At 34.3% G+C, this 24,593-nt stretch overlaps 2 protein-coding genes across 2 annotated transcripts; both read left to right on the top strand.

Annotated features, from left to right (window-relative positions):
- The first annotated feature begins 1,365 nt into the window (after nucleotides 1-1,365).
- Nucleotides 1,366-14,679, top strand: LOC111412296 (la-related protein 1A-like). Its single transcript, XM_023043169.1, has 14 exons — nucleotides 1,366-1,921; nucleotides 2,108-2,276; nucleotides 2,658-2,748; nucleotides 3,009-3,080; nucleotides 3,239-3,708; nucleotides 3,893-4,006; nucleotides 6,869-6,938; nucleotides 8,778-8,873; nucleotides 8,952-9,286; nucleotides 9,467-9,610; nucleotides 9,699-9,762; nucleotides 11,138-11,283; nucleotides 11,411-11,515; nucleotides 14,009-14,679. Exons 1-14 carry the CDS (start codon nucleotides 1,558-1,560, stop codon nucleotides 14,151-14,153), a joined length of 2,385 nt encoding a protein of 794 aa, XP_022898937.1. The 5' UTR covers nucleotides 1,366-1,557; the 3' UTR covers nucleotides 14,154-14,679.
- Nucleotides 14,680-18,540: 3,861 nt separating this feature from the next.
- On the top strand, nucleotides 18,541-21,245 carry LOC111412689. The gene is made up of 4 exons (XM_023043611.1): nucleotides 18,541-18,785; nucleotides 18,903-19,181; nucleotides 20,395-20,479; nucleotides 21,114-21,245. The coding sequence occupies exons 1-4, from the start codon at nucleotides 18,541-18,543 to the stop codon at nucleotides 21,243-21,245; spliced, it is 741 nt and encodes a 246-aa protein (XP_022899379.1).
- The last annotated feature ends 3,348 nt before the right edge of the window (nucleotides 21,246-24,593 follow it).

Genomic DNA, 24,593 nt, shown 5'->3' with positions numbered 1-24,593 from the left:
TGGTGTTAAGGCCATCTCCAACCACAACACCATTGCACCATTTTGCACCATTTTTTGGTGCAAAATTGCTCCAACCCAACACCAAACTTTGCACCATTTTGGTGCACCATATTCACTTTGCACCATTTTGCACCAAAATGGTGCAAGTGTAAAATGCCAATTTCGCCCTTATTTTACATTTCCCAAATAAATTTGTTGAGGGTATTTATGTAATTTGTGCTATATATTTTTTAATACAATAAATTATTATTTTTTTTATTAATATTAATAATTATTTGTGTTTAAAATAAATTTTAAATGTAAGACATAATAATTAATTAATTAATTAAAAGACGAAAATAATTTAAAATACATCAAACACGATTAATTATTTATTTATTTAGTAATTTATGTATTTCTGAAATAATTAAATAAATAATATTTCAAATAAGTAGATTATAAAGAATAAAAAAAGGGAAGAAAATGGTTAAATACTGTTCATTTGGTGTAATTTTTGGTGTAATGGTTGGAGATGAATTTTAGTTTGGTGTAAGATTTGGTGCAAAATTTGATGCAAAATGGTGCAAAATTTGGTGCTGGGTTGGAGATGGCCTAAGGTGTTAAGTAATTGTATAATTAGATTATGTAGTTAATAAACTAAGAAGTAAGTTTTGGTGCATCTTCTAAAAAGTTGACTCAATAATTGCATTTTTTTAAATGTGTTTTCTGTATTATATGACAGGTGGGGCATATTTGTTTCTGACATTGTATTGGATACTATTTTAGTTCTTCATAAAAATAAAAAAAATACCAGAAACATGTTTTCAAGATTTAGCACTCACGTTCTTTCGTAAATATTTTTGGAAATAAGGCAAAGAATCGAGTTTTATATTTCCTGACTTTTTGAATCCATATAGTGGGAAAAGACAGACAAGACATGGAATGAATGTACTTCTAAACAGGCTGCGTAAAAATGACAGCGTGAAGTGGAATTAATAATATCTTCAAAATTTATTGATGTTCTAATGGATCTGAGGCAAAAACTGAAAAAGTAATAAGCCAACTGACAAATGATATCCTTATGAGTTGTCATGGTACCACAGAACCGTGGAGTATAATTACTGGTTTTACTTATACAGTTTTGGTTTCCATATGAAATTTTTATCTTGATTCCTGTGTCTTGTGGACATATTGTTATGAGTCAGTGAATTGCCTTGGACTAATTCCTCCTTGAACTGAAGCTGCTTGCTTATCCCAATTATTCCATACCATTAGACGAGGCAAGATGAGCCACTTTCAAATGAAGGCAACCTTTGTTGATTGCTCCATAATATTTGCTGAGCATGTACATTGTCTTTGATAATCAGCATTCAGCATCTTACTTGACAATTTTTTCTGGTCTTCCAGTCTACAATTGAGCAGCAGAAGTTGCATGGATGTGGTAATTTGAAGTCACCTCGTAGGCCTACAAACATTCATAATCACAGAACAGGTCCCAAGCACAGCCTAAATGGCGTGCCTCCATTTCCCGTACCCTTTCCCTATCATCAACCAACTATCACACCAGTTTTTCATACTATGGTTCCGATGCCACACATGTCTGTCCCAGGATATGCATATCAGTTTCACCCTGGACCATTTGTGAGACCTGAAGCTCAATTGGTAAAATCCAATAGCAACACTACAGTACAAGGCTTTACTCCACCAGTAAATAGGGGTTTCAAGTCGTCGTCACGCTCTGATTCCTGGGACCATGATGCCAAGACTGGTGTAAGGAGACCTAGTGTGCAAGATCAAGGTGGCCAGTTGAATCCTTGGCATAATCAGCGACCAGTTGTTTCTAATAACAACTTTCATTTGCAGCAAACCATGGGGCCTAGGCCTTTCCCAAAGCCTCCATTTGTTGATCAAGCAGGCTTTGTTGATGGATCAAATTTCCCAGGTAGTAACATATATCTCAATATGAAGCCACCTTAATAAATGATAACGTATATTTTTTGTATTAAGATTCCACATTTTGTGATTATCTCTCCATCTGATTTCCCTTTTCCTTTGTTTTTCCCACCTGTTCCTCTTGAAGCAGTTGCTTATTTCCAATTATCTAACAAGGTGGTTGTCTATGGTATAGGTCCTCCAGGAGCTCTATATTATTTCCCTGCTGCTCATCCAGGCCCTGTTAGAGTACCTTATCCACCATTTGTTGTTCAATATCCTTTCAACCCTGGAGTGCTCATGCCACCCTCACCAATGTTAGCCTTGAAAGCTAACATCGTAAAGCAAATTGAATATTATTTCAGGTGAATTGCTTGAGAAAGATCTCACTATTAGCAATATCTTGGCCTTCCTTTTTTTTTTTTTGGTGAAAATTGACATCAGGCTAAATTTATTTTCCTGAAAATGTTTCATCTTGGAATTGTGGTCTCGACAATGAATTATTATGTTAATCTATTGATTGGATATATTTTTTTTTTATCTCTTGGAGTCTGGTTAAATTATTTTTGCATAATTGGGATTTTATATGTTAAACTGATTATTCACAATGATGGGTTGTAATTATGTACGTTGGATCTGGTGATTTTTTTTGAGATTATTGATTTGTAATAAGTGAAATTAATAAAGGTACATTATGTATGAATAATAGACAAATATTTGAGTTTTGAATTTCATTACTTTGGCAGTGACGAGAATTTGCAGAATGATCACTACTTGATTTCCTTGATGGATGACCAAGGTTGGGTTCCAATTTCAATTATTGCTGGCTTTAAAAGGGTAAGCTGTGACGAGTTTTCTTTATTGTTTTATACATACTGTATTAAGAAGTTCATTTTCCTTTATTAGGAAATCATATCTTGTGGAATCAGGATCAACTGAGGTTTACTATTTGTGGGTTACGGGGGTGGGCGGGTGAGGAGGCAATGATATTTAGGTTTCCTCTGAATACTGTTCCCAAGCCTGCAAGCTTGATTTAGCTCCTCAAAATTCTATCATGTTAGTATGTGCAATCATGCTACTATGCTTCCCTTTTTCAGGTTAAAAGTATGAGCACAGATATACCATTTATTCTGGATGCATTGCATGCTTCGAGTACTGTTGAAGTGGAGGTTAGATAATGTTCCTCTCTTTATTATGCGCTGCATGGGTTTCTACTTTTCCTCTACTATGGCATCTGATTTCTCATTTTAGATTTCACGTTTTTTTAATCCTTCATTCTGGTCATTGAATGATTCCCCTTCATCTGCCCTGAGCGTTATTTCCACAGGGTGAGAGGCTGAGGAGACGCGATGAGTGGTCAAAGTGGATTCCATCTGTTACTGATAAATCTTCTTCTCTAGTTCCAAAAGCTCTGAAGAATGATGAGCTCAATGATTATAAAATGGACAGCTCTGAAAGAACAAATGAATTTTCTTTTCCAACTGGAAGTTCTGTCGATCACCTACCATCAGGTGAAGATTCGAAAAACAAGTCAGTTAATGATACAGATCAAAACAAAGATAAGGTCCTATTTGGTGGTAAAACCCAAGCATCTGCTTTAGGAGATTGTAATTCATGCGTGGGAAATGATTTTGAGTCAAATAATAGACATAATGGCCTTGACCTTAATAAAAGTTCGAGTTTCCCATCCACTTCTCAAGGAGCTGATTCTGTGAAGTTGAGCATTGTTGGAGGCTCTGAAAATAGAAAGACACAAATGCATTCAAATCTTGTTGTGCAGAATCTGAATGACTTATCCATCTGCTTTAGGAGATTGTAATTCATGCGTGGGAAATGATTTTGAGTCAAATAATAGACATAATGGCCTTGACCTTAATAAAAGTTCGAGTTTCCCATCCACTTCTCAAGGAGCTGATTCTGTGAAGTTGAGCATTGTTGGAGGCTCTGAAAATAGAAAGACACAAATGCATTCAAATCTTGTTGTGCAGAATCTGAATGACTTATCTAATGATTTTTCAAGTACTTTCATGCTTGATGAAGAACTGGAAATGGAGCAGAAAATAGTAACGAAGGATCATCCTTCTACTGGAGAAAGGTATTCCATACTTGATATATGTTTATCTGCAATCCTTGTGCACTTCTGTCGCGAAAGCTTTATTCTTATTTTAATATTTTTTTACCTTTGTTAATGTGGTCCAGGCCTTAAAAGGACAAACTTTGACTTTTGGTCCCCTCTTTTTTGAAAAGAAAAAAAAGGCCATTGCATGATATATTTAAATGTTACTCGTAGAACACCCGTGCCTCTACTTTGCATTATGTTCTTCAACAAAATAAATGCTGATTATTGGCTTATTAATAGTATTCATTTGGACCAAGTGAAGTGGATTTCAAATTAAGGTCTTGAATTCCCCTGAAACTCTCTTGGTAATTTATTTCTTGATGGATTTCAATTATGTGTGGAACTTACATTACTTTAGGTGCCTCTAATCCAACAGTGTTAAGCAGCAGCAAATTCTATAAAATTTCAACTTGTTTCATTCTGGACTAATTTTTGCAGTACGCCGTAGGAGAATCATGGTAATGTGTCTACAGTGCTTTTTAACATTATCATCTACCGCCTACAAGAATACCATGTTATTTCTAACAATATGTTTAGATTGACTTTGATCAGGGAAAAATTAGAATTTTTTCTGTTTAAATTGTTGTAAAAGATTTCAATCAGAGTTTCAAAATGCAACATTAGAATATTGACTATGGGTTTTGGATATTTTAACTTTGTTCTCTAGGTAAAAGACATGAGATTGTTGTATAAGGTTGCTTAATTTTTATTTATTTATTTATTTTTTTGAGTGGGGGGTGGGGGAAGTGAGATACCAATAACCTTGACCTCTGTGGAAACAACAATTCCTCACCAGCTAGAACAAGGAGAATTGGTTTGTAAAAGGCTGCTTGGAGGTTCCTTTCAGATATAAATTAAACTTATTATTTTTCATCTGCCTTAGAATTTTTTAAACCAGATTTTCTCTACATTAGCTATTCAACCATTTAACAAGATTTCCATCAATTAGCAATATACATCTTTTTATGCAATCAGCTCTGAAAAGCCTATATACGTTGTGGAATAAGACCAATTTTATTTTGAAATGAGTCATTTTTCACATCCATAGCACAATATTGCTTTGGTCTGTGATGCTTTACTTTCTAGTGCATGAATTGGCTTCGTAGGAAGGTGAATAATATGTTTTCATAGGAAGCATCCTGTCCAATCTGTAACTTAATGGTTGAGCTAACTGATGTGCCATCAATAAGGTTAGGCATGAAATATGGTTATTTCTTTTATATATGGCCGGGAGACTATCATTTTTAGCTGAAGTCTTCTTAACAGCAGATGATTGGATTCTGTTGAGAGTAAAGGGAACAAAAACAAAAGAGATGCACAAAATTTTTAATTGAAAATTATGAATTTGAGGTTGTATGTATGCTTGGTATACTATGATTCTCCTTTTGTCAATCTATGATTGGATTATTCAACTACTAGTGAATGCAGTTTTGGAGAACCTCTTCAACTGTAGAAGATGATGAACTTATTACTAAGTCGATGGGGAGACTATCATTTTTAGCTGAAGTCTTCTTAACAGCAGATGATTGGATTCTTTTGAGAATAAAGGGAACAAAAACAAAAGCGATGTACAAAATCTTGTTTTGAAAATTATGAATTTGTGGTTGTATGCTGGGTATACTGTGAGATTCTCCTTCTTTCAATCTATAATTGGATTTTCCAACAAATGTTGAGTACAAATTTTGAGAACCTTGTTGACTGTAGTAAATGATGAACTTCTTACAAAAGGTGTCAGGGGCGAAGCCAGGAATTTTGTCCAATGCGGGCAAAATTTAATCAAGGTTAAACTTTTCGGTTACGGATTTAATGATATTACGACAATTCTAAAAATGACATAATGACAACACTAATAAGATGATAATCTTCTTCCTCATTTTAGGATCTGTAGCAAGTTGTGCAAAATCAAAATCCTTTTTTTTCGATATCTCCACATCAACATTTTCTACGAAATATTTTCTTTTAAAGAATCTCTCCATTGGTATTTCACAGTAAAATAAACCACAAGTGACAATTAATTACTAATTGATAAGAAAATAACTACTAATTTTTACAAATTGGTAGAACAGAACAAACACCATAAAATCATCACTAATTGTCTAACTAATTGACAGAAATCAAGATTTCAAGAATTCATCACAAATATTACCAACATTTACAAAATCAAAATCCCTAATATTAAACAGAAAAATCACATGATTAAGAAAGTTTTTGCTGCAAATTTGAGGGCCCAATAAAATGTGGGTTTTAGGAAAGAAATGAACTTTGAAAAATATTTCAAAGCGAGGGCATATTAAAAGAAAATTTTTAATTTTTTGCCGAGGGGAAAGAGTTAGAAAATGTCGCCGTGCACTTGGAGTTGGGGTAAATTAGTGTATGGGTTGGACTATAAATAAATGAAAAACACAATACTTTAAAAGAAAGTAAAAAAAAAATAAGGATAAAAATTGGATTGACCATGGGCGGAGAGTGAATGGCTCCGCCCATGAAAGGTGTTACAAAAGAGTGGTACTGTCATTTCCATTTCATTGGGCTCACCGTTCAAGTTTTCCTTATCTTGGACCATTTTGAGTTATTTCTTTGAGAGGTCACTTTCTCCTTTTGCATAGAAAAACATTGATACTCCATTTTTATGTAATAGAATTGCTCAATTCTTGAGAAGTACAATTGCTTACTTTAAAAACTTTAATTTTCTGATACAGTTTTAGTATTCCTTAATGCAAAATTTGCTGCGCATATATAGTGCTCTAGTTTTTGCCTTTCATTGACTGTAAACTTCTCTTACGTTCTCACAACATTCTGACTTATCTTCTAAAAAACTTCGTGCCATTACTACAAAAGAGTTGATGATGAAGATGATGAGATCATTGTCAATGATCAAGCTGTGGAGAGGCTAGTCATTGTTACCCAGGCAAGTCCATGAGGTGCATTGACACCAGCATTCTGTGATCTTTTGTTGTACGGAATGGCTTTAGCTAGTCTCAGATAATGCTCTATTATGTTCTATTATGTTAGCTATTATGATGTTATTATGCTGTTTTCTGTTAATTGTAATTTCCAATCAACATAAAGGGAGAAGATCGTTGCAATCATGATCAAGATTCACTCAAATGTTGGAACGTATAAAAAAAAAATGAGTTCCGACTTTTTTGCTAGTACGCGATTGAACATTTCAATTTTATTCTTGGTGGAATGATCCTTGCCTGGTATGCTTAATTTGCTTTTACTGCTCTACTCATTTTTTTGGAGGGTGCTGATGCTGAGCAGTATTTGCAAATTGCTATAACTGTCTTTATTTGTTGATGAAGTCAAATATTCAAGATGCATAATCTGGATATTTTCTGATAATTTTTTACGCTTGATCTCTTCATGTGAATATTTAAGAACACACATTATACGAGGTTAATTTAGAGCTTGTGCCCTTTTTCTTTCAAGTTCCTAGGCAAGGCTACTGCTAAGCATCCAGAAAGCTTCAAAAGTTACTTGTTGAGTGGTAATTCTTATTTGCGGAATTGGACAAGGACATTGTAGAGTATTTAGCCTTCGACTAAACCTGGAAGGTCACATAAATAGACATGAGGGAACTGTAGATTTCGAGGTAGATTGGACTGTGAATTTTTGCCATGTGTAGCAATTATTAATAGCAAAATAATTCTCTCAATTTCTAAAACATAAGAAATTCTGGACATATATTCCCAGATGTTACAACATTATTTGATTCCCTTCTCCATTATTATCAGTGACATTAAAAATTAAAAAACTAAATAGAACACACTCCCTATTGAAATTCCGGTTTTTCTCTTTTTTCATATGGCACAACTATAGTAATAATAATATATTAAAATATCACATCAAGGGAGTGTCATTTTTTGGACGATTTTAACCCTTTACAATTCAATTATTTCAATAATACCTTACTTTTCATTTTTCGATACGTAATAAATACTACAAATTTATTGTCATTCATGCAATTTGTGTTTTTAATTTTTAATTAATTAATATTCACATTAGTCAAGATTTAATGAATTTTCACTTGATGAATCTTGAATTACATGAATCTAGAGTTATTATAGATGATTATTCATGTTTATGCATTTAGAAATTTTAATGGGTGTTTAAATTTATAATCATTACAAAAAGTTTGAATCATAGAAATTGAGCTTTGAGAGAACAATTTGTGTATAATTTTCTTCTCTCAAATTTCTATGTTAAATTTTATTTTCCTTAATTCGTTCGAGACTCATCGAAGCCTCCAACAAATTGGTACCAAATATTACTTTTACATCACTTATAAAATATTTTAGAATAACATGCATTGCACGTTCAACTTTGACTAGTTCACAGAAATATTACATTGTTGTGCCAGGCACATGTGATACTTGCAATTTGATTCTGTTTTGATTAGGTCATAACCATCTTTCTCATTGAACTTGTTTTTGTCAGCCTATTGTGTCCAAATTGTTGTTCTTAATTCTTTCAAATTATCTTAACTGATACTAATATTATTGATGATCTTGTTTACCTATTGCATAGAAAATGATCTTTTCACATAATTTCTGTGAAAGTATCCACTAATTAGAGTGTGTATATAGTTGTTTACATTTTTTATTTTTAGAACTTATACTGAATTTAAACAATCTGATGAAAGGTAGGGCTGGCTTTTTTTTTTTTTTTTTTTTTTGGAGAAATTTACCTGAAGGCACTCTTGCCACTGGTTAGTGTTTTATGACTAACTAGATATGTACTACAGAATAGTTGGATGAGTGAAATTCAAGGGCAAGAATCAAAAAGAATATCCACTGAGCTCGCTTCTGCTATAAATGACGGTCTATACTTTTATGAGCAGGTTGACTTTAGTTTTCTATTTTTACTACGTTTTTACCTCAATTAAAAGCAATTGTTTTTTATATTTTGCTTTTTGCAGGAGCTGAAGTCAAAACGATCTCATCATAGGAGTTGCAAGCCCAATAATGAAAGCAGGGACGAGATATCCAAATATTCTGTTGCAGGTGCTGCTCAATCAAATTCAAGGAATCCTGAACCTTCTTCTTGTGGCCATGAGGAGACTGGAAATTTGAATTCTCGAAGGAAGCAAAATAAAGTCAGTTCCAAGCAGCAATACATTCATAAGCAGCGACTATTCTCTGGAAACTTTAAAGGTCATAGAAGTGTCAAAAACTCTCTCGGCATGACGACTGAAAGTCCACCCAGTGATTTAGTTGGTTTTTTCTTTGGCTCTACTCCTCCGGATAGTCATGGGTAAGTTCAGGACGCATTCATATGCTCTTATTGTTCTTTATCATCTTGACTAATTTTATATTGCTTCAGTCAAAGGTAAGTTTCTGAAGTAAACAATACATTTATGTAAGCTTTTTGCTTAAGGTTTATTGTCCGATCATAAATTTTAAATTTTCTAAAGCTAAACTCTCAATTTCCCAGGCCAAGGCCTTCAAAGTTGAGTGCTTCACCTCACAGCAATCTTCCTGGAAGTAGTCCGCCTGTTGGATCAATGCCAAAGCCATTTCCTCCATTTCAGCATCCAAGTCATAAGCTTCTAGAAGAAAATGGTTTCAAACAACAGCTGTAAGTAGATATATTTTAAAGACTGTTAGGATACCAAAGCAATTCTGCTCATTGATTTTTCAACGGGGCTATGGATTCTTCTTTTCAGGTATAAGAAGTATCACAAGCGGTGCCTTAGTGAACGAAAAAGGTTGGGTGTTGGTTGTAGTGAGGTATTCTTTTAAATATTTGCATAACGTCTTCAATTGTCTGGTAGACATCTAGTCTGATCTACTAGTTTTAGGAAAAATATTGATGCAGAAGACGTGCTAAAGAAGGCAAATTTGGTAGTTCATATACACAGGACATTTGAAAAAACTGCATGAGTTTTATCCTTTTTTTAGTAAACTGCTTAGACATTGTTACTCAGGATAATACTTTTGAGAGTGTCATTATTATTATTATTTTATTTATTACCTTTTTTTTTTTTTTTTTGGCTAGATATGGGTATTGCCCATTAGGCTTTTTCTTAATTCTTGTTGTGTTTTGGTGCTTATGAAGAATTCTAATTGATCACAGAATAATCTTTTAACCTTCCTAGTTAGTCCTAATTTTCCTAAGTTGAGATGGATCTATTTGTACAATCTTTATATTCATATGGAGTTAATCATCATGACAAACTAATGTTCTGTTGTGTGTTTCCCCTTATTAGGTTTTTTATTTTTCTGTTCTTTTCTTTAACTTTCTTCTTTATGTCCACCTTACTCTACTCGTGTGATTTTCACTATCTCTGGAAGCAGTGCAAAAACTTTTATAAAATTCCCCCCAAATTCTTTTGGGGAAATCATCCTAAACCCATTGCCCATGGAGATTTATTTCAAACTCTGCTAAATTTATCACAGAAGTCTGTACAAGAATTTTCGAAATCTGTCCTTCACCAGTAAAAGCTTATCAGAGCCCAAAAATCCTAACAGGAAGACAATGGAAATATATTTTTCAGCATTTGCGATCCTATGGAAAACATTCTTTAAGACCTTGTTATTTCTTTGGAAAAATATTCCTAATTCATCACCAATTATCACGTAATTTACATCATATCCACGATGCAATCTGTCATAGGAGTCTCTATGAAAGAGTATTTATAACTGTCATGCATCAGAGATCTAACATTCTTTTTAGATGGGCAATGCTACTGACTTCCCCTTTATTTAGCAAACTTGAAGATATGTTTAATGTATCTTATTAGTGTTTATAGATATGTCATTGCCTCTAAGATGAGTAAATGGGGTGTATCTTCCCCGTTGGCATCTCGGAAATGTGCATAATGATTAAGTACGCTGAACGTGCCAATTCTTTTCTATAACTGGACAATCTACTAAATTTTTCTGGTTTAAAAGGATTTATATAATGCAATATATGAATATTTTATTCATACATAAATTTATTGTGGATGCAGTGTATACAGTTTCTCTCGATTTATTCTTTTTAACTTCTCCAGCAATCCAACTGTTTATTTGTCTTGATTTTATCCATCCATATGTTTATATGGAATGTGGACGGATTGAATGGTGTACTTTGATGTATAAATGCCACGTGCAATTCTTGCAGGAGATGAATACACTCTACCGATTTTGGTCTTATTTCTTAAGGAACATATTTATTCCTTCCATGTATAACGAGTTTCGGACTCTGGCTCTTGAAGATGCTGCTGCTAATTATAATTATGGGATAGAGTGTCTATTCAGGTTCTATAGGTAAGCTTCATGCATTGTTTGCTTGTCCATGTTTCTTTATTAAGAATTTTCTTTGTATTTAACTACTCTTCTTTCTCAAATGTTCTCTGTTTTAGATTGTTTTGTCACTTGTTTTTTCTTTTCGTAGTTATGGTTTGGAGAAGGTATTCAAAGAGGATTTGTATGAGGACTTTGAACAGCTGACACTTGACTTCTACAATAAAGGAAACATTTATGGCCTCGAAAAGTACTGGTAAGTGTCAGCCATATATAGCAGCTTGAATTATGGGACGTTATTGTCAAAATCTGTATACTCTATAATTGTATTCGGTAAATAGGATAATTTAGTTCTTACCATATTTAGGTAGCAAACTTACTGTAATCACTGTAATTCTTGGCTTTGTAAGACGAGGGAATCCCTCGATTGAGGGGCAATTCGAATCAAATTAACTACATTATTGTTACTGAACTACTACTTACAGTGAACAGATTTTAGTGATTATTTCTCCGTAAGATAAAATAATTGTGTGGGAGAGAACTAAATTGATCAGAATGAGTATAAATTACGACAGATTTAGATAAACTTAAAACATAGCTTATGAATTTACAGTTTCCGCTTCTGGGTAAGGGGATTTGATTACTGTTGTTATATAGAATCATAGTTTGTATTATGAGTGCTTGGTGGGACAAATGGGATTAGGAAATTGGGTTAAGTCGAAATTCTGGGAGGATAGGGAGGTGTTAGTGAGTACCTGAAGGACAGACATTAATGAACACGTAGGAAAGGACCGTGGAGCTTTTGATATGATACATAGGGATTTGATTTTTTAAATAAAAATGATGCTGAAGTGTCTTTCCAGAATTACCTTTAGGCTTATGATCTAATACTAACAAGAACTTTTTTTAAATTTTTTCCGGATAGGAGGATAAGCACTTCTACTGTGAAGGCTGGGCTGGTAGGACTTTGATATATTTTTCTTTGGTATGAGGATTCATGAATCCTGAACTGTTTTGGTTATAGATATTTGCTTTGGGCAACAATCGAGTATGCAAAAGAATATGAAGGATCTTAAAGTGAAATGGTGGAACTGAAGGATGATAAGTGAATCATAAAGGTGTCTGGGGATTTGACTTGGGATTTTGGATGATACTCTAAATTTTATGTGGATTAAAATGACTGATTGTATAATGAAGACGTCAACCATGGTTTTGGCGAGATAATAAAGGAGGGAAGCTTACTGTAGGGAGTTGTGGTGGTTGATAGTGATCAAGATGCTATTAAGAGAAAAAGAGCATTTTACATGAGGTTGCAAATGACTCTGAGCGAGTGAAGATCTTGAATAATGTAGGTGGGCAAGAAAGGAATCCATGACAGCTGCTAAAATGTGGTGAAAGAATATGATGAGTTTTCTAGGCACAGAGGAGAGGAGAAGAGGGATAGGTTGGCCAAAGGTGGGCAACTGAAAACTAGAAAACTTACCAGTGTCAGTGCATTAAGAGTAAGGACGCAAGAGTCTTGATAAGAGATGAAAACATTAAAGACAGGTGGTAATGCTATTTTTTGGGAGATTGTGGAATGAAAATTCTAGAACAGATATTTTGATAGAAGAATCTATTAAACAAAGGAAAAGCTGTGTATCTTATCGAGGACTTGGAAGGACTGCAAATACTTGCCACTAGTTGCACATGCATGCGATAATAAGCATCAACCAGTCATCACATTCTTCTCGTATTGTACTTAGGCATAAGGGTCAACTGCATTTCTGTCTATCGTTACTAAAACTTCTACGAGATGTGTAGTAGTGTAATATTTTATTAGCCTCCTTTTAGACTAATAATTAGCTTTTAGTTATGTTCCTAGAAATTACGAATTTCAAACCATGTCTAAGATCTGTTGCAATGAGCTGTGTTGCTGAAGGCCAAACTACTACAGCTTGACAACCATCAAATCATGAGTTTCCACGTAGGTTAAGCACAAAAACTGAAAATATGGATCCAATATGATTATGGATATGCCTTGCTAACTTTGTTTTTCGATTTCTAACACTAGTGCCATTGCTCTGCATTTTCACGCTGTTCAGGATTTCAGGGATTGTTGGATATCTGATTTATCTTTTTGTTATCCATCCTTGAGATTGTTAATCTAAAGCCTCATTTTGTGATAGATTTAAGGGGGAAAGCTTTTTGTTCGCAACTTTAGGAGCTTCAACATCTAAAGGAGTTCTTAGGATTTTCTTTTATGATCTATGTGATGCATTCTTGGATTTATTTTGAAATTTATTTTCTCTTATGTTTTTGGAGTACTTCATGTCCTCTTGGTGAATGTACCTTGATGTCACAATTATTGTCCTCTTGTCAAAGCAGAAGTTATAACTGTTCTTCATTCCTAAACCCTGACTTGGTTTTTATAACCTGCATATTTGTTATGTCAGTATCAGATTTTATTTCTTGTGGACATATTCATCGTGACCAGCTTTAGTGGAAGTTCAGAAAATACTGCATCATCATATATAAAATCCATTATTGTTTTGCGGTAAATTGAATGGCAGGGTATTTGAAAGCTTATAGGCTGAATCTTAATATGACTCAATAATTAATATCTTGTTCAAGACCAGATATGCACGAATCCACGTGAATACGACATTTTTTTCATTTGGAATTGTCCTCGTTGTGTTTGCCTATTGTCGTTCTTTTTCTTGGATATTCCTTCTCTTCCTTTTAGTTTGGACTAATCCTTACTTGGCAGGGCATTTCACCATTACCGGGAGGCACGTGACCATAAAGAACCGTTAAAGAAACACCCAGAATTGGACAGACTGCTCAGAGAAGACTATCGTAATTTGAATGACTTCAAAGTTAAAAACCCTCCTATGAAAGAAGATAGTCACTAGCCTCAAGGCTTTATGCTGCAAAATTACATCCAAAAACTGACAAAATCGCAATTTTGGGAAGAGAAATGTGACGGGTTGTAGAACAAGCTGAATTTGATGTGCCATTTGTGTGAGAAATCGAATGACTTTGTATATAGTATGTTGACAGGTATTAGAATTTTGGTTCAGGAGAGTCAAGGGCTCTCTAGGAGTTTTTGGAGTTCTCCAACGACTTGGAGGCAATTTTGGTTTTTGTCGGATGTATAACTTGTATATAAAGGAAAATATGGAGAAAAAAAAAAAAAAGGTTGAAAAAGAGAAAAAAAATAAAAAATGTATAAACTTGAAATTTATAGAGATTAAACAATAAGTTTTTGAAAAGTACCTTGGTTCGTCTTGTTGGAGTAGATTATGGTAGTGTTATGTGAATGTCTCGATTGTTAGCAGGAAATTTCTTTGAGAATAAGCAGTCATGGATATATAAATCTGACTATAAAATATAAATAACTATGCCAGGTTTACAAAATGTATTGAAGGAAAATGACTTGGAAACCAAGAACTCTCTCGGTACACTTGTCACTTGTATTAGTGAATTTTGAATCGTTCTATTTTCTTACTGGGTTTTATAACTTGTTCTATTTCCCTCCCCAATGATCTTTTCGATATTCCCTTATGGTACTATTCTGCTGTCAATTAGTTGGGAGAATTTAGCCTTGCCCAGTACTTGCTGATTCGCACGAAATTCAGCGTGTTTAGTGTTACTCGGGTCAGAGCGCAAGTGATTCTTTTGACTATTGAACTTTTATTACCCAAGGTTTATTTTGGTTTTACAAGCATGTTATTCAACCGTTTAGCTTGTCTCGGAGTAATATTTTTACATTCAGGTGGACTAATTACAAAACCATGTGAACATTTGTGGACTAGTTAAAACATCTTTTCATCCTTGAACTGCTGCAATGATTTTGCTATAGTTAACGTTGTTGTGATGGGTTACACTATCGAACTAATGAAACATTAACGTCATGCATGTTTTTTTTTTTTGGTAAAAGTTGGATGTTTGAAACACTGGTGTAAATAAAAATGAGATTTAAAGTTTGATAAGATAAACAACTCAAACTTGAGTGCTATCTAGGGATATGGAGTGTACCAGCAGCTCATTAATGCTCCCATGATGCTCTCATGCATGAGTCGAGTTGGCTCTACTAGTCCCATAGACGAGTCATGGAGTGAGTTGAGCTTGATTTTCCATGTGAGCTACTGGTGGGCTCACACCGACGGGCATTCCGAAGCCAGGAAGCCAAAAATAAATAAACGAAGTTGAATTTTTAATGAAAAAATAAAAAAATGTGCAAGCTGCGAGCTGGCTAGGCTCGCCTCAACCTGGGGACCTTTGCACGGGCTGGACCATCTGGGAGCTGGGAAGCTAGAAAAAAAAAATAAAAAAATTCAATATTTAAAAGAAGAAAAATGAAAAAAAGTGAGTGAGCCGTGAGCTGGCTAGACTTGCCCCCTCCTAGGAACCTTTGCACGTTCCTATCTGGAACCTTTTGTGATGCCTGCGCCTCTTTCTATATTCATCGGATAAATACACTTAAAAGGGGATTGAGGGCTTTGCTCATTCACAATGTATCTCGAGAATGGGTAAGAAACTGTTCCATCAAGCATGGTTCTTCGACTAATTCACAAATGTCTAAGAAATTGTTTTATTCACATAAATGGGTAAGCATACTTGCATAACACGCTCAGCAAGAGCATAATATTTCTTAAAAACGTGCAGGAAAACAAATAGACAGCAAAAGTCTTGATATTGAAGGCCTAAAAAGTTCATTAATGTGATCAAATGAACATATCTAGCTAGCTGTATTACCAGGCTCCAACCCATCTTCACCATCCTGGTTAGGCAGTTCATTGAGGTTGAGCTTGAGAACTTGAAGGTCTTCTTTCTCTTCGTCCCATGTAGAGGTAACTAGGTGGGATGGAACATGATCGGCATGATTCTGAAATCCATGAGCCAGAACAGAAGGGAAATTATTGTTGCAAATCAGTGTGAATGTGTGATAAGTATTATAATAAACTGCTTTTTTACTTACGTTGTTTTCTTCCAATTGTTTGATGGCATTGGCATTTGGTCCATTTTTAACATAAGAATAATGAAATGGTGCTGTAAAATCCCCACCTTGAACTTTTACATTGCTTGATCTGTGCCCACCTGGTGCTTGAGGTGAAAGAAAACTCTTGCCACAAGTGCTGCAACTGTATTTATCAGGTGTCACGACTGGATCCTGGAGGGACAGATTCGATCGCCTGTCCATTATTCTTTTTCTTGATCGTCATTTCACGTTTAGTTCTAGAATTCAGTTTTTCCTTTCCTTTGCCGTTGTATTCTCCTGATTTGTTCCCGAAAAGGGTTTCCATCACTTTCACAAATTTTCAGCTTTTGAACCGGAGAATCCCTTTCGTCTCCAACCGGAAACACCTCCTTTTTGTTCTTGTTCAATTGACAATCCTGATTAACATTATAAATTTCATCCCGAGGAGTCCAGGAATTGCTGCCAATTGCTTCACCTTTGGCTTCTCTAACCTTGGACTCCAGGTCTTTACTAGGTTTCTTGGTATCTCCATTGACAGCTAGAGTTTCCTCTGAAGAAGCCACTACCGGATCTTATTCAATCTGATCACCATCAAGAATATGTGAAGGAAAACTCTTCGTCTTGGATTTCAGCTTCTTGATAGAGAAATCTCTGTTGGGCTGGTCATAAGCACTGCTCATGTGACCTCCCAATGCCATATCCTCCTCCGCAGCACTTTCTTTCATGTTTGGGAGCTTGAAGCCCGGAGTGCGCTGTCGACTGAACCTCCTTTTAACAAATGCCTTCTATTGCTTGAAAAAAAAAAAAATAATAAAAAATCAGAATTATCTAAAATTTACTAGAGAAACTTGGGCACCAAAAAAGTTTGTGTGATTTGTATTTTAGGCACATATAGAATTATCTAGAAGAAATCATATTAGTCACAAATTGATGTAAGCTATGGTCTATAAATAGGACATGAGTCTCTCATTAGTATGTAAGCAAAAGCCATTGTAAGACAAAACTAAGGCATTATCATTTTAATAAAGTTCCTTTCTCCTACCCACTTTGTTTACTAAATTACTTTCTATCAAAATCTTCCATACTATTAACTTCCAACAAAAGCCAACTATTTTCTACCTCCAAAATTTTCCATGCAAAATATATTAAACCATCTAATTTAATCTTATTACTACAAGAAAAATCATTAGTGGTATCAGAACTACGTTCGATTGATATTAGGCGAATAAGATGTTATGGCAGACGCTTTTTGTTCATCTATATTTATTCCAACATTTAATGGAGACAATTATTACTTTTGGTCCATCAAAATGAAGACCTATTTTTGTGTGCAAAATTTATGAGATGTCGTCAATGATGGGTATATTAAGAAGGTACGTACTTGTCGTCTTCAAACTTTAAGGAGTTTTGAAAATTTAAAAATGAAAGATTCTAAAATCGCGAAAGATTATTATTCAAAAATAGATGAAATAGTAAATCAATTAAGATCTTATGGAAATAATAAATAGATAAATTGACAGCTGCAGAATTAATGGGTTCACTATAAGTGCATGAAAAAGGATTAGAAAGGTGTTACGAGATTAACATGGAAAATGCATTCCAATCTAAAGTTAATATGCGATTTCAGAAATCTAAAGAAGGTGGGAGAAAATTTAAAGAAAATTGTAAAAATAAAGAAACTCAAGGAAAAGAATTTGATAAAAACGACAAGTATCTTTCATATGATATATGTAAAAGAAAAAGTCATTTGAAGAAGAATTGTTGGTTTAAAGGAAAACCACAGTGTCATCACTGTAAAAAATTTGGTCACGACGAAAAATCTTGTCCTTCTAAACAAAATCATAAAGCTAATTTCTCTGAAGAAAAGAATATAGAAGGAAGTTTATTTTATGCTACTAGCAAGGATGCATTTGATGACAAACTGGATACATGGTATCTAGACAGTGGTTGTAGTAATCATATGACGAAAGATGAAAGTATTTTTTGCAGTCCTGATAAAACCAAGGCAAAAATAAAGATTGGCAATGAAATTTTTATAGAGGCAACAGGCAAAGATACTATTGCCTTTAATAGAAAAAGGGCAAGATATACATCAATGAAGTTCTCTTAGTCCATACGATAGACCAAAATCTACTAAGCGTAGGTCAGATGATGGAGAAATGATATACTTTACGCTTTGAATGAGATTTTTGCAAGGTTTATGTCAAGAAAGATAAATCTCTTATAATTGCAAGAGTCAAAAAGCAAGAGAGCAGATGCTTTCCAATCCAATTGAGATACATAAACAATACGACAATAATGGCACAAGTGGACGAGTCATGGCTGTGGCACAAAAGATTTGGACATTTTCACTTCCATGGGTTGAAGATCTTGCAGCAAAAGAGCATGATGAGAGACTCACCAGTCATAAAAGAGATCAATGCAGTCAGCGAATGATGTTTGCTTGGGAAACAACATGCCAACCATTTTCGTCCGAAAAATCTTGGAGAGCTAAAAAGTCATTAGAGCTAATACATACAGATGTATGTGGTCCGATGCGTACTCCATTACATGAACAAAACAAGTACGTCATTCTCTTCATTGATGATTACACTAGAATGACATGAGTATATTTCTTACATGAAAAATCCCAAGTATTTGAGATTTTTAAAAGATTCAAAAGCTATATTGAAAAACAAAGTGGTTGCAATATCAAAACTATCAGAAGCGGCAGAGGCAAAGGATATACATCAAATGAATTCAATAAATTTTGTGAAGATGAAGGAATGGAGCATCAACTTACAGTTGGATACGTGCCTGAACAAAATGGCGTGTTAGAAAGAAAGAATAGAACAGTAATGGAGACAACTAGAGCTATGCTAATGGAGAAAAGTCTTCTAAACACTTTCTGGGCAGAAGCAGTAAGCACTGTAGTCTACCTACTAAATCAATGTCCGGCTAAATCTATGCAAGATAAAATGTTAGTGGAAGCATGGAGTGGACAAATACAATTAGAAAAGCATCCCAGAGTTTTTGGCAGCATTTGCTACACACACAATCCACAGGAGAAGCTAGATGGAAAAAAGAAAAAGGAATCTTCTTAGGCTTTAGTACTCAATCAAAAGGCTATCGAGAATATAATCTAAGAACAAAGAAGCTAATTATAAGTCGAGATGTTAAGTTTGATGAAGATGCCACCTATAACTGAGAGAGAGGTCAAGTCGAGAGAAAAGCTATCAGCATCCTTACATAATTTTGTCTACTAAATTACTTTCTATCAAAATTTTCCATACTACTAACTTTCAACAAAAAGTCAACTATTTTCTACCTCCAAAACTATCCCATAGAAAACGTATTAAACCATCTAATCTAATCTCATCACTACAAGAAAAACCATCACTTCATCTTTCTCCATTTTCAAGAAAGAAAAAAAATAAAGAACAGAAAATATTAACGAATTCAATTCTTCAAATAAATTTGGAAACAGATTTTGAGAAGAGCAGATTAATTCTACCAACACAATCAAACCCTAAAGAAAGAATATACAAGGGTAGTGAGAAAATACAAGAATTATGTAAGAAAAGTGGATGCAAAATTCAAAGGGTGTCTTAGCTTACAAGGAAATTGAACAAAAAGGAAACACTAGATCAACAAAGAAGGAAAGATTCTCATACCCAGGCTCAAAAAATTCAGATTTTGATAAACCATAAAAGAGCTCTCAGTGAGTCATTCAAGAGGTTAGGGAGAGATGCTTCAACTTTAGTAAGAGAAACACTCACTTTGGTCCCCCCTTGCAATTGAGATTTCATGTTCTTTGGTTCGATTTCACCTTCTTCAAATGGTGATTTTGAATTCAGCATACAAATCTGTCCAGATTATTGGTGGAAATCTTTAAAGTTTTGAGTTCAGCCTGCACTTCATTTTCTTGCTCTTGATTTGTTTTATTTTCATCGTTGGGTGAGTTTGATTTCAGCCTTTTGCTTATCGATCAACTTCGACGAGAAGCAGTGTGTTTTTTCCTTGAATATTTGCGATTTTCTTGGAGCTTTTAGTTTTGTCTGCTGATGGTGTGAATTTCGGCCAGTACTTTTTGGTAAACACCTTGAAGATTTAAGCTTTCCTTCAAGGTGTTCTTTGCCTTTTTGGGTAGTAATTCATATTTTTTTGGTATTGTTTTGTGCTCCATTTTCCAGCCTGCTCGTGTTCAAGGATTCCAGCTTAGTTTCTTTAACTACCTGCTCCCCTGGAGTTTTTAGCTTGGGTGCTATTTTGAGCTTTGTATACTGTTTGAATTTGGGTGTGACCCAAATTCTTTATTGAAGATAATTGAGAGTTTTAATTAAAATGCACATTAAGTGGAATTATATTTGGAATGCTTTTGAAATTCTATTTGAATTTTATTTGACATGGTCTAGTTGAAGTTTTATTTGGAAACTCATTGAGAGTTGGAATTTGTGTTAGATTCAAATAGATCGAGATAATGAGACTTTTGGGCATTTTATTTCATCTACAACTTTACTTCTAAGGTTTGAATTGTTCTCTATATATTGTTGACTTTTCATTATGATTTAATATGTAGTTAGAAACATTGTAAATAATTCTCTCTATATTATAAGAAAATCTCTGTTCTCTGCAAAATTACATTGTTCGTGTTCTTATCATCAAGTACTACCTATTGTGACTTAATCTCATTTTCTCAAACAAAGTGATATTGGATTAATTCGGTGTTATTTTTGCTTTTGACAACAAATTGGTATCAAAGTTACTCCACTTTAAGAAGAAGTTTGTTCCATTGAAACAGTTTTATGTTCAGGCGAATATGGCATCTTCTACTCAAGTTCTTGTCAAGAACAGATTTGAAATCTCGACTATGGCTTTAGGAACATGATCTGTATCTCTTGCTCTTGGTAAGGCAGTCATTGCTCCCACTGGTTGTTCAGCTAGGAATGACGAAAATACCCGTCACACCCAGTACCTACGGTTCCCGTCTCGAAAGGGGTGGGAATTAATTGCTCAATCTAGTAATCGGGTCGGGTACGGGTAATGGGGGTCCCGTCCCATCCCGTTTATTTTTTTTTCATAACTCAGTACTTTAAATGGAAAAACTTCAAGAAATTTCATTAATTCCAATAGAAGGCGTCAATTAAGATTATCTAAGGAATATGATAAAAAATAAAAGCCATAGTTTACCAAATATATTCGAAAACTTTAACTTCTAAAAATGAATAAATTAATTAAAAAATTTAATAACTATATTATTATTTCGCTTGAATGAATGGGACAATAAATTGAGTTATCAAAAACTATAAAAAAATAAAAAAATAAAAAAAAATTAAATGGATATGTAAATGGGATAACTGTCCCACATTGCCTTAAATGAGTAACAGGGTGGTTATGAGGCACGAAAATGCCCGGCGGGAAACTAGCCCCGTTGCCAACCCCATGTTCAACACATGAAGACACAAAATCTGATAAGGAAGAAACAGATTCTGAAGAAAACATCACATATGTAGAGTCGGCTGCAAAATCTCAAAATATTCAAGGTAAACAGATTGATTTTGACGAGGAAGATGCAGTATCTGAAGAGGATGACGCAGAATCTATTGAGGAATCCACAGAGCCTGGAAATCCGACTGTTAAAACCTCAAAATAATGATTCTGGCCAAGTAAAACAAATGGATATGCTGAAACCTTAGTGGGAAAATCTGTTCAAGGATAACAGGAAGCTAGATGCAGGTATTAAACTTCAAAGTTTTGATAATCCTTAAGACGAAATCATTTTGGGTGAGCAAGAGATAGATGATGTCGAAACTACTTGGGGGCATTGCCTAGTTGGATATTTTACTGGAAAGATCCCAGGTAAGATTGCACTACTTCAAATGTGCTATTCTTGGACAGTGAAGTTAGGGCTGGACATGGTCCGGTACCGAACTGAACCGAACCGAAATTTTCGGATTTTTAGTAAGTGGAACCGTCGGGTCAAAATTTAATTACGGAACCGTTCGGGTTCGGTTCCATTCGGTTCGGTTCGGTTCCATATTATAATTAAATTTTTTAATATATACAAAGTTACGTTAATTTAATTAATGATATATTTAACGTTAGCTCTTACAAAATAACGTAGTTCAATCTTATGTGTTTCATATCTCTCTTTGCTGAATTCTTCTAAATTTGATTATTAAAATCACAGAAAGAGAAAGATAGCGAGCCCAAAATAATTAAGAGAGATGTTATAGAGCTTTAATTCGATTTTCTCCGGTAGAAACGACACTACAGTAGAACAACATATTTGGATAAAATTGAGGTCAATTTGATTAAGTCGATTTTGAACTGAATATTAGAAATAGGACAATCATATTTTGTGGTTTGAACTAAATTAACTAGTTAACAAATTTATTTAGAAAAAATAAAATAATTTTACTTATTTAAAATAAATTAATTAAAAAAATTACAGAGATTCGGTTCTTATTCGGTTCTTCGAATCTTGGCCTAGAACCGAGAACCGAACCATACCCGTTGGTTCTTGATTCAAATACCCGTTCGGGTCTTTAACTTGAGAAGAATCGTCGGGTTCAGTTCTGTTCGGTTCGAGTTCGGTTCGGTCGGTTCGGTTTGGGAGTTTTGTCCAGCCCTAAGTGAAGTACCATTATTTTGTGTATAATAGTAGTTTATTGATCTTTAAATTTGATGATGGAGCTGTCGAATTAAAGGTTTTGGAAGGGGGCCCTTATTTTGTTTTTGGGCGGCCCTTAATTGAAAATCATGCCCCAATGTTTTGAGTTTGATGATAGCGAGACTTACTCCATACTGATTTGGATTAATTAATCGGGTTTATCTTTGGACTATTGGAAACCAAAAAGCTATGTTAAAAAATATTGTATCTGAAGTGGAGAAACCAATTTCGACGGATAAACTAACATCAACCAAGGGCAGATTATCTTATGTCCGAGTTCTTGTTGCGGGTTGATGCATCTAAAGAATTGGTTCGTTTCATTCATATGAAAATGCTTCCCGGTAAGTAAAGAGAGCAACAAGTTGTTTAAGAGCATGAACCGAAGTTTTGCTCGACTTGTAAGTCGTTCAACCACAATACACTTGGTTGCAACTTGAAGAAACGGGATGCTACAAGCAGCAAAGAAAATTCCAGCAACACCTATTGGAAATATAGAGGTGTTAATGAAATCGGATTACAATATATCATATGTGTAGTTTAGCTACTAATTCTAAGCATACCGTATATGCATATATCGTATATGCCACTTACTGTATTTGTAGGCAGTTTACCGTATATATAGCTTATCGTATTTGCAGCATACTATATTTGTAGGCAACTTATCGTATATGCTGCCTATCGTATTTGTAGAAAGCTCACCGTATTTGCACAAAATTTTCACAAACTATTTTTATTTCATTTCATAAACAGTGAGTGATTTACATATATTTGTTAGATATCGTATATGCAACTAACTTACTGGATATGCACTTACATACACCAAAATGTAGAAAATATCATATTTGTATATATTATCTAAATAAATACCGATTGAACAACTACCAAACTGAATATTATCAAATTAATTAATTTTCTTCAGATTTTTTTCGACATACAAATAATAAAATTATATGAATCACATATAACAACATAAACTGAAAAATCTATGAAGCATAAGATTAAATTGTAAATATGTAAATCGCTAAATAAATTTTCAACTCGAGACCTATGCGAACACAGTTTCCTTAAAACAGATTCGCCCCTTCGCCGTAAGTGCTTGAGATTCAATTCGAGCGTCTGTTTCCTAGGATACAACGATATCAGTAAAATCTGAGCACTACAGAAACTATTCGGACGAACTGAGTATGTAGTCGAACAATAGCACCACCGTGACTTCGGACAGAAACTGAGATTACGTATACAGACAGCAAAATTATACAGTATGCACACTATATTTTTGTGTGTACAGACAAGTTTATTTTTTCTCTTGTATTTTTGAGTATGCTGGAATTGTCGAAAAATTATGAGATTTAATATATAAAATAAATCTGCCATCTGTTATTAACTCTGACAATAAACATTGGAGCCACTTCAGTTTCTGCTGGAGTTTTGGCAGTTTTCGAAAACTCCAAGGTCAGTTGGAGAAAGTAAAAATTTCCAAAACGTGGACACTCCAAACGGGCCAATTTTTGCTCCATTTGGTTCAACATTCGTGTACGTAGATTGCGCCCCCACACACAAATTCTAGGTCTAAAGGCAAATTCGGTCATGATTTGCACCCCCTGCGCGCGCACGTGGAGAGAACCTCTATACTACACATGATTACACCCTTCCAATGTGCAACCATATTTAAAGTGGTCATTGCTTTCATATTTTTCCTATGTGGGACTAATGTAATTT

This window comes from Olea europaea, chromosome 16 (genome assembly GCF_002742605.1).
Source record: "Olea europaea var. sylvestris chromosome 16, O_europaea_v1, whole genome shotgun sequence".
Taxonomy (NCBI): domain Eukaryota; kingdom Viridiplantae; phylum Streptophyta; class Magnoliopsida; order Lamiales; family Oleaceae; genus Olea; species Olea europaea.
This window is presented reverse-complemented; position numbering and strand designations above follow the sequence as displayed.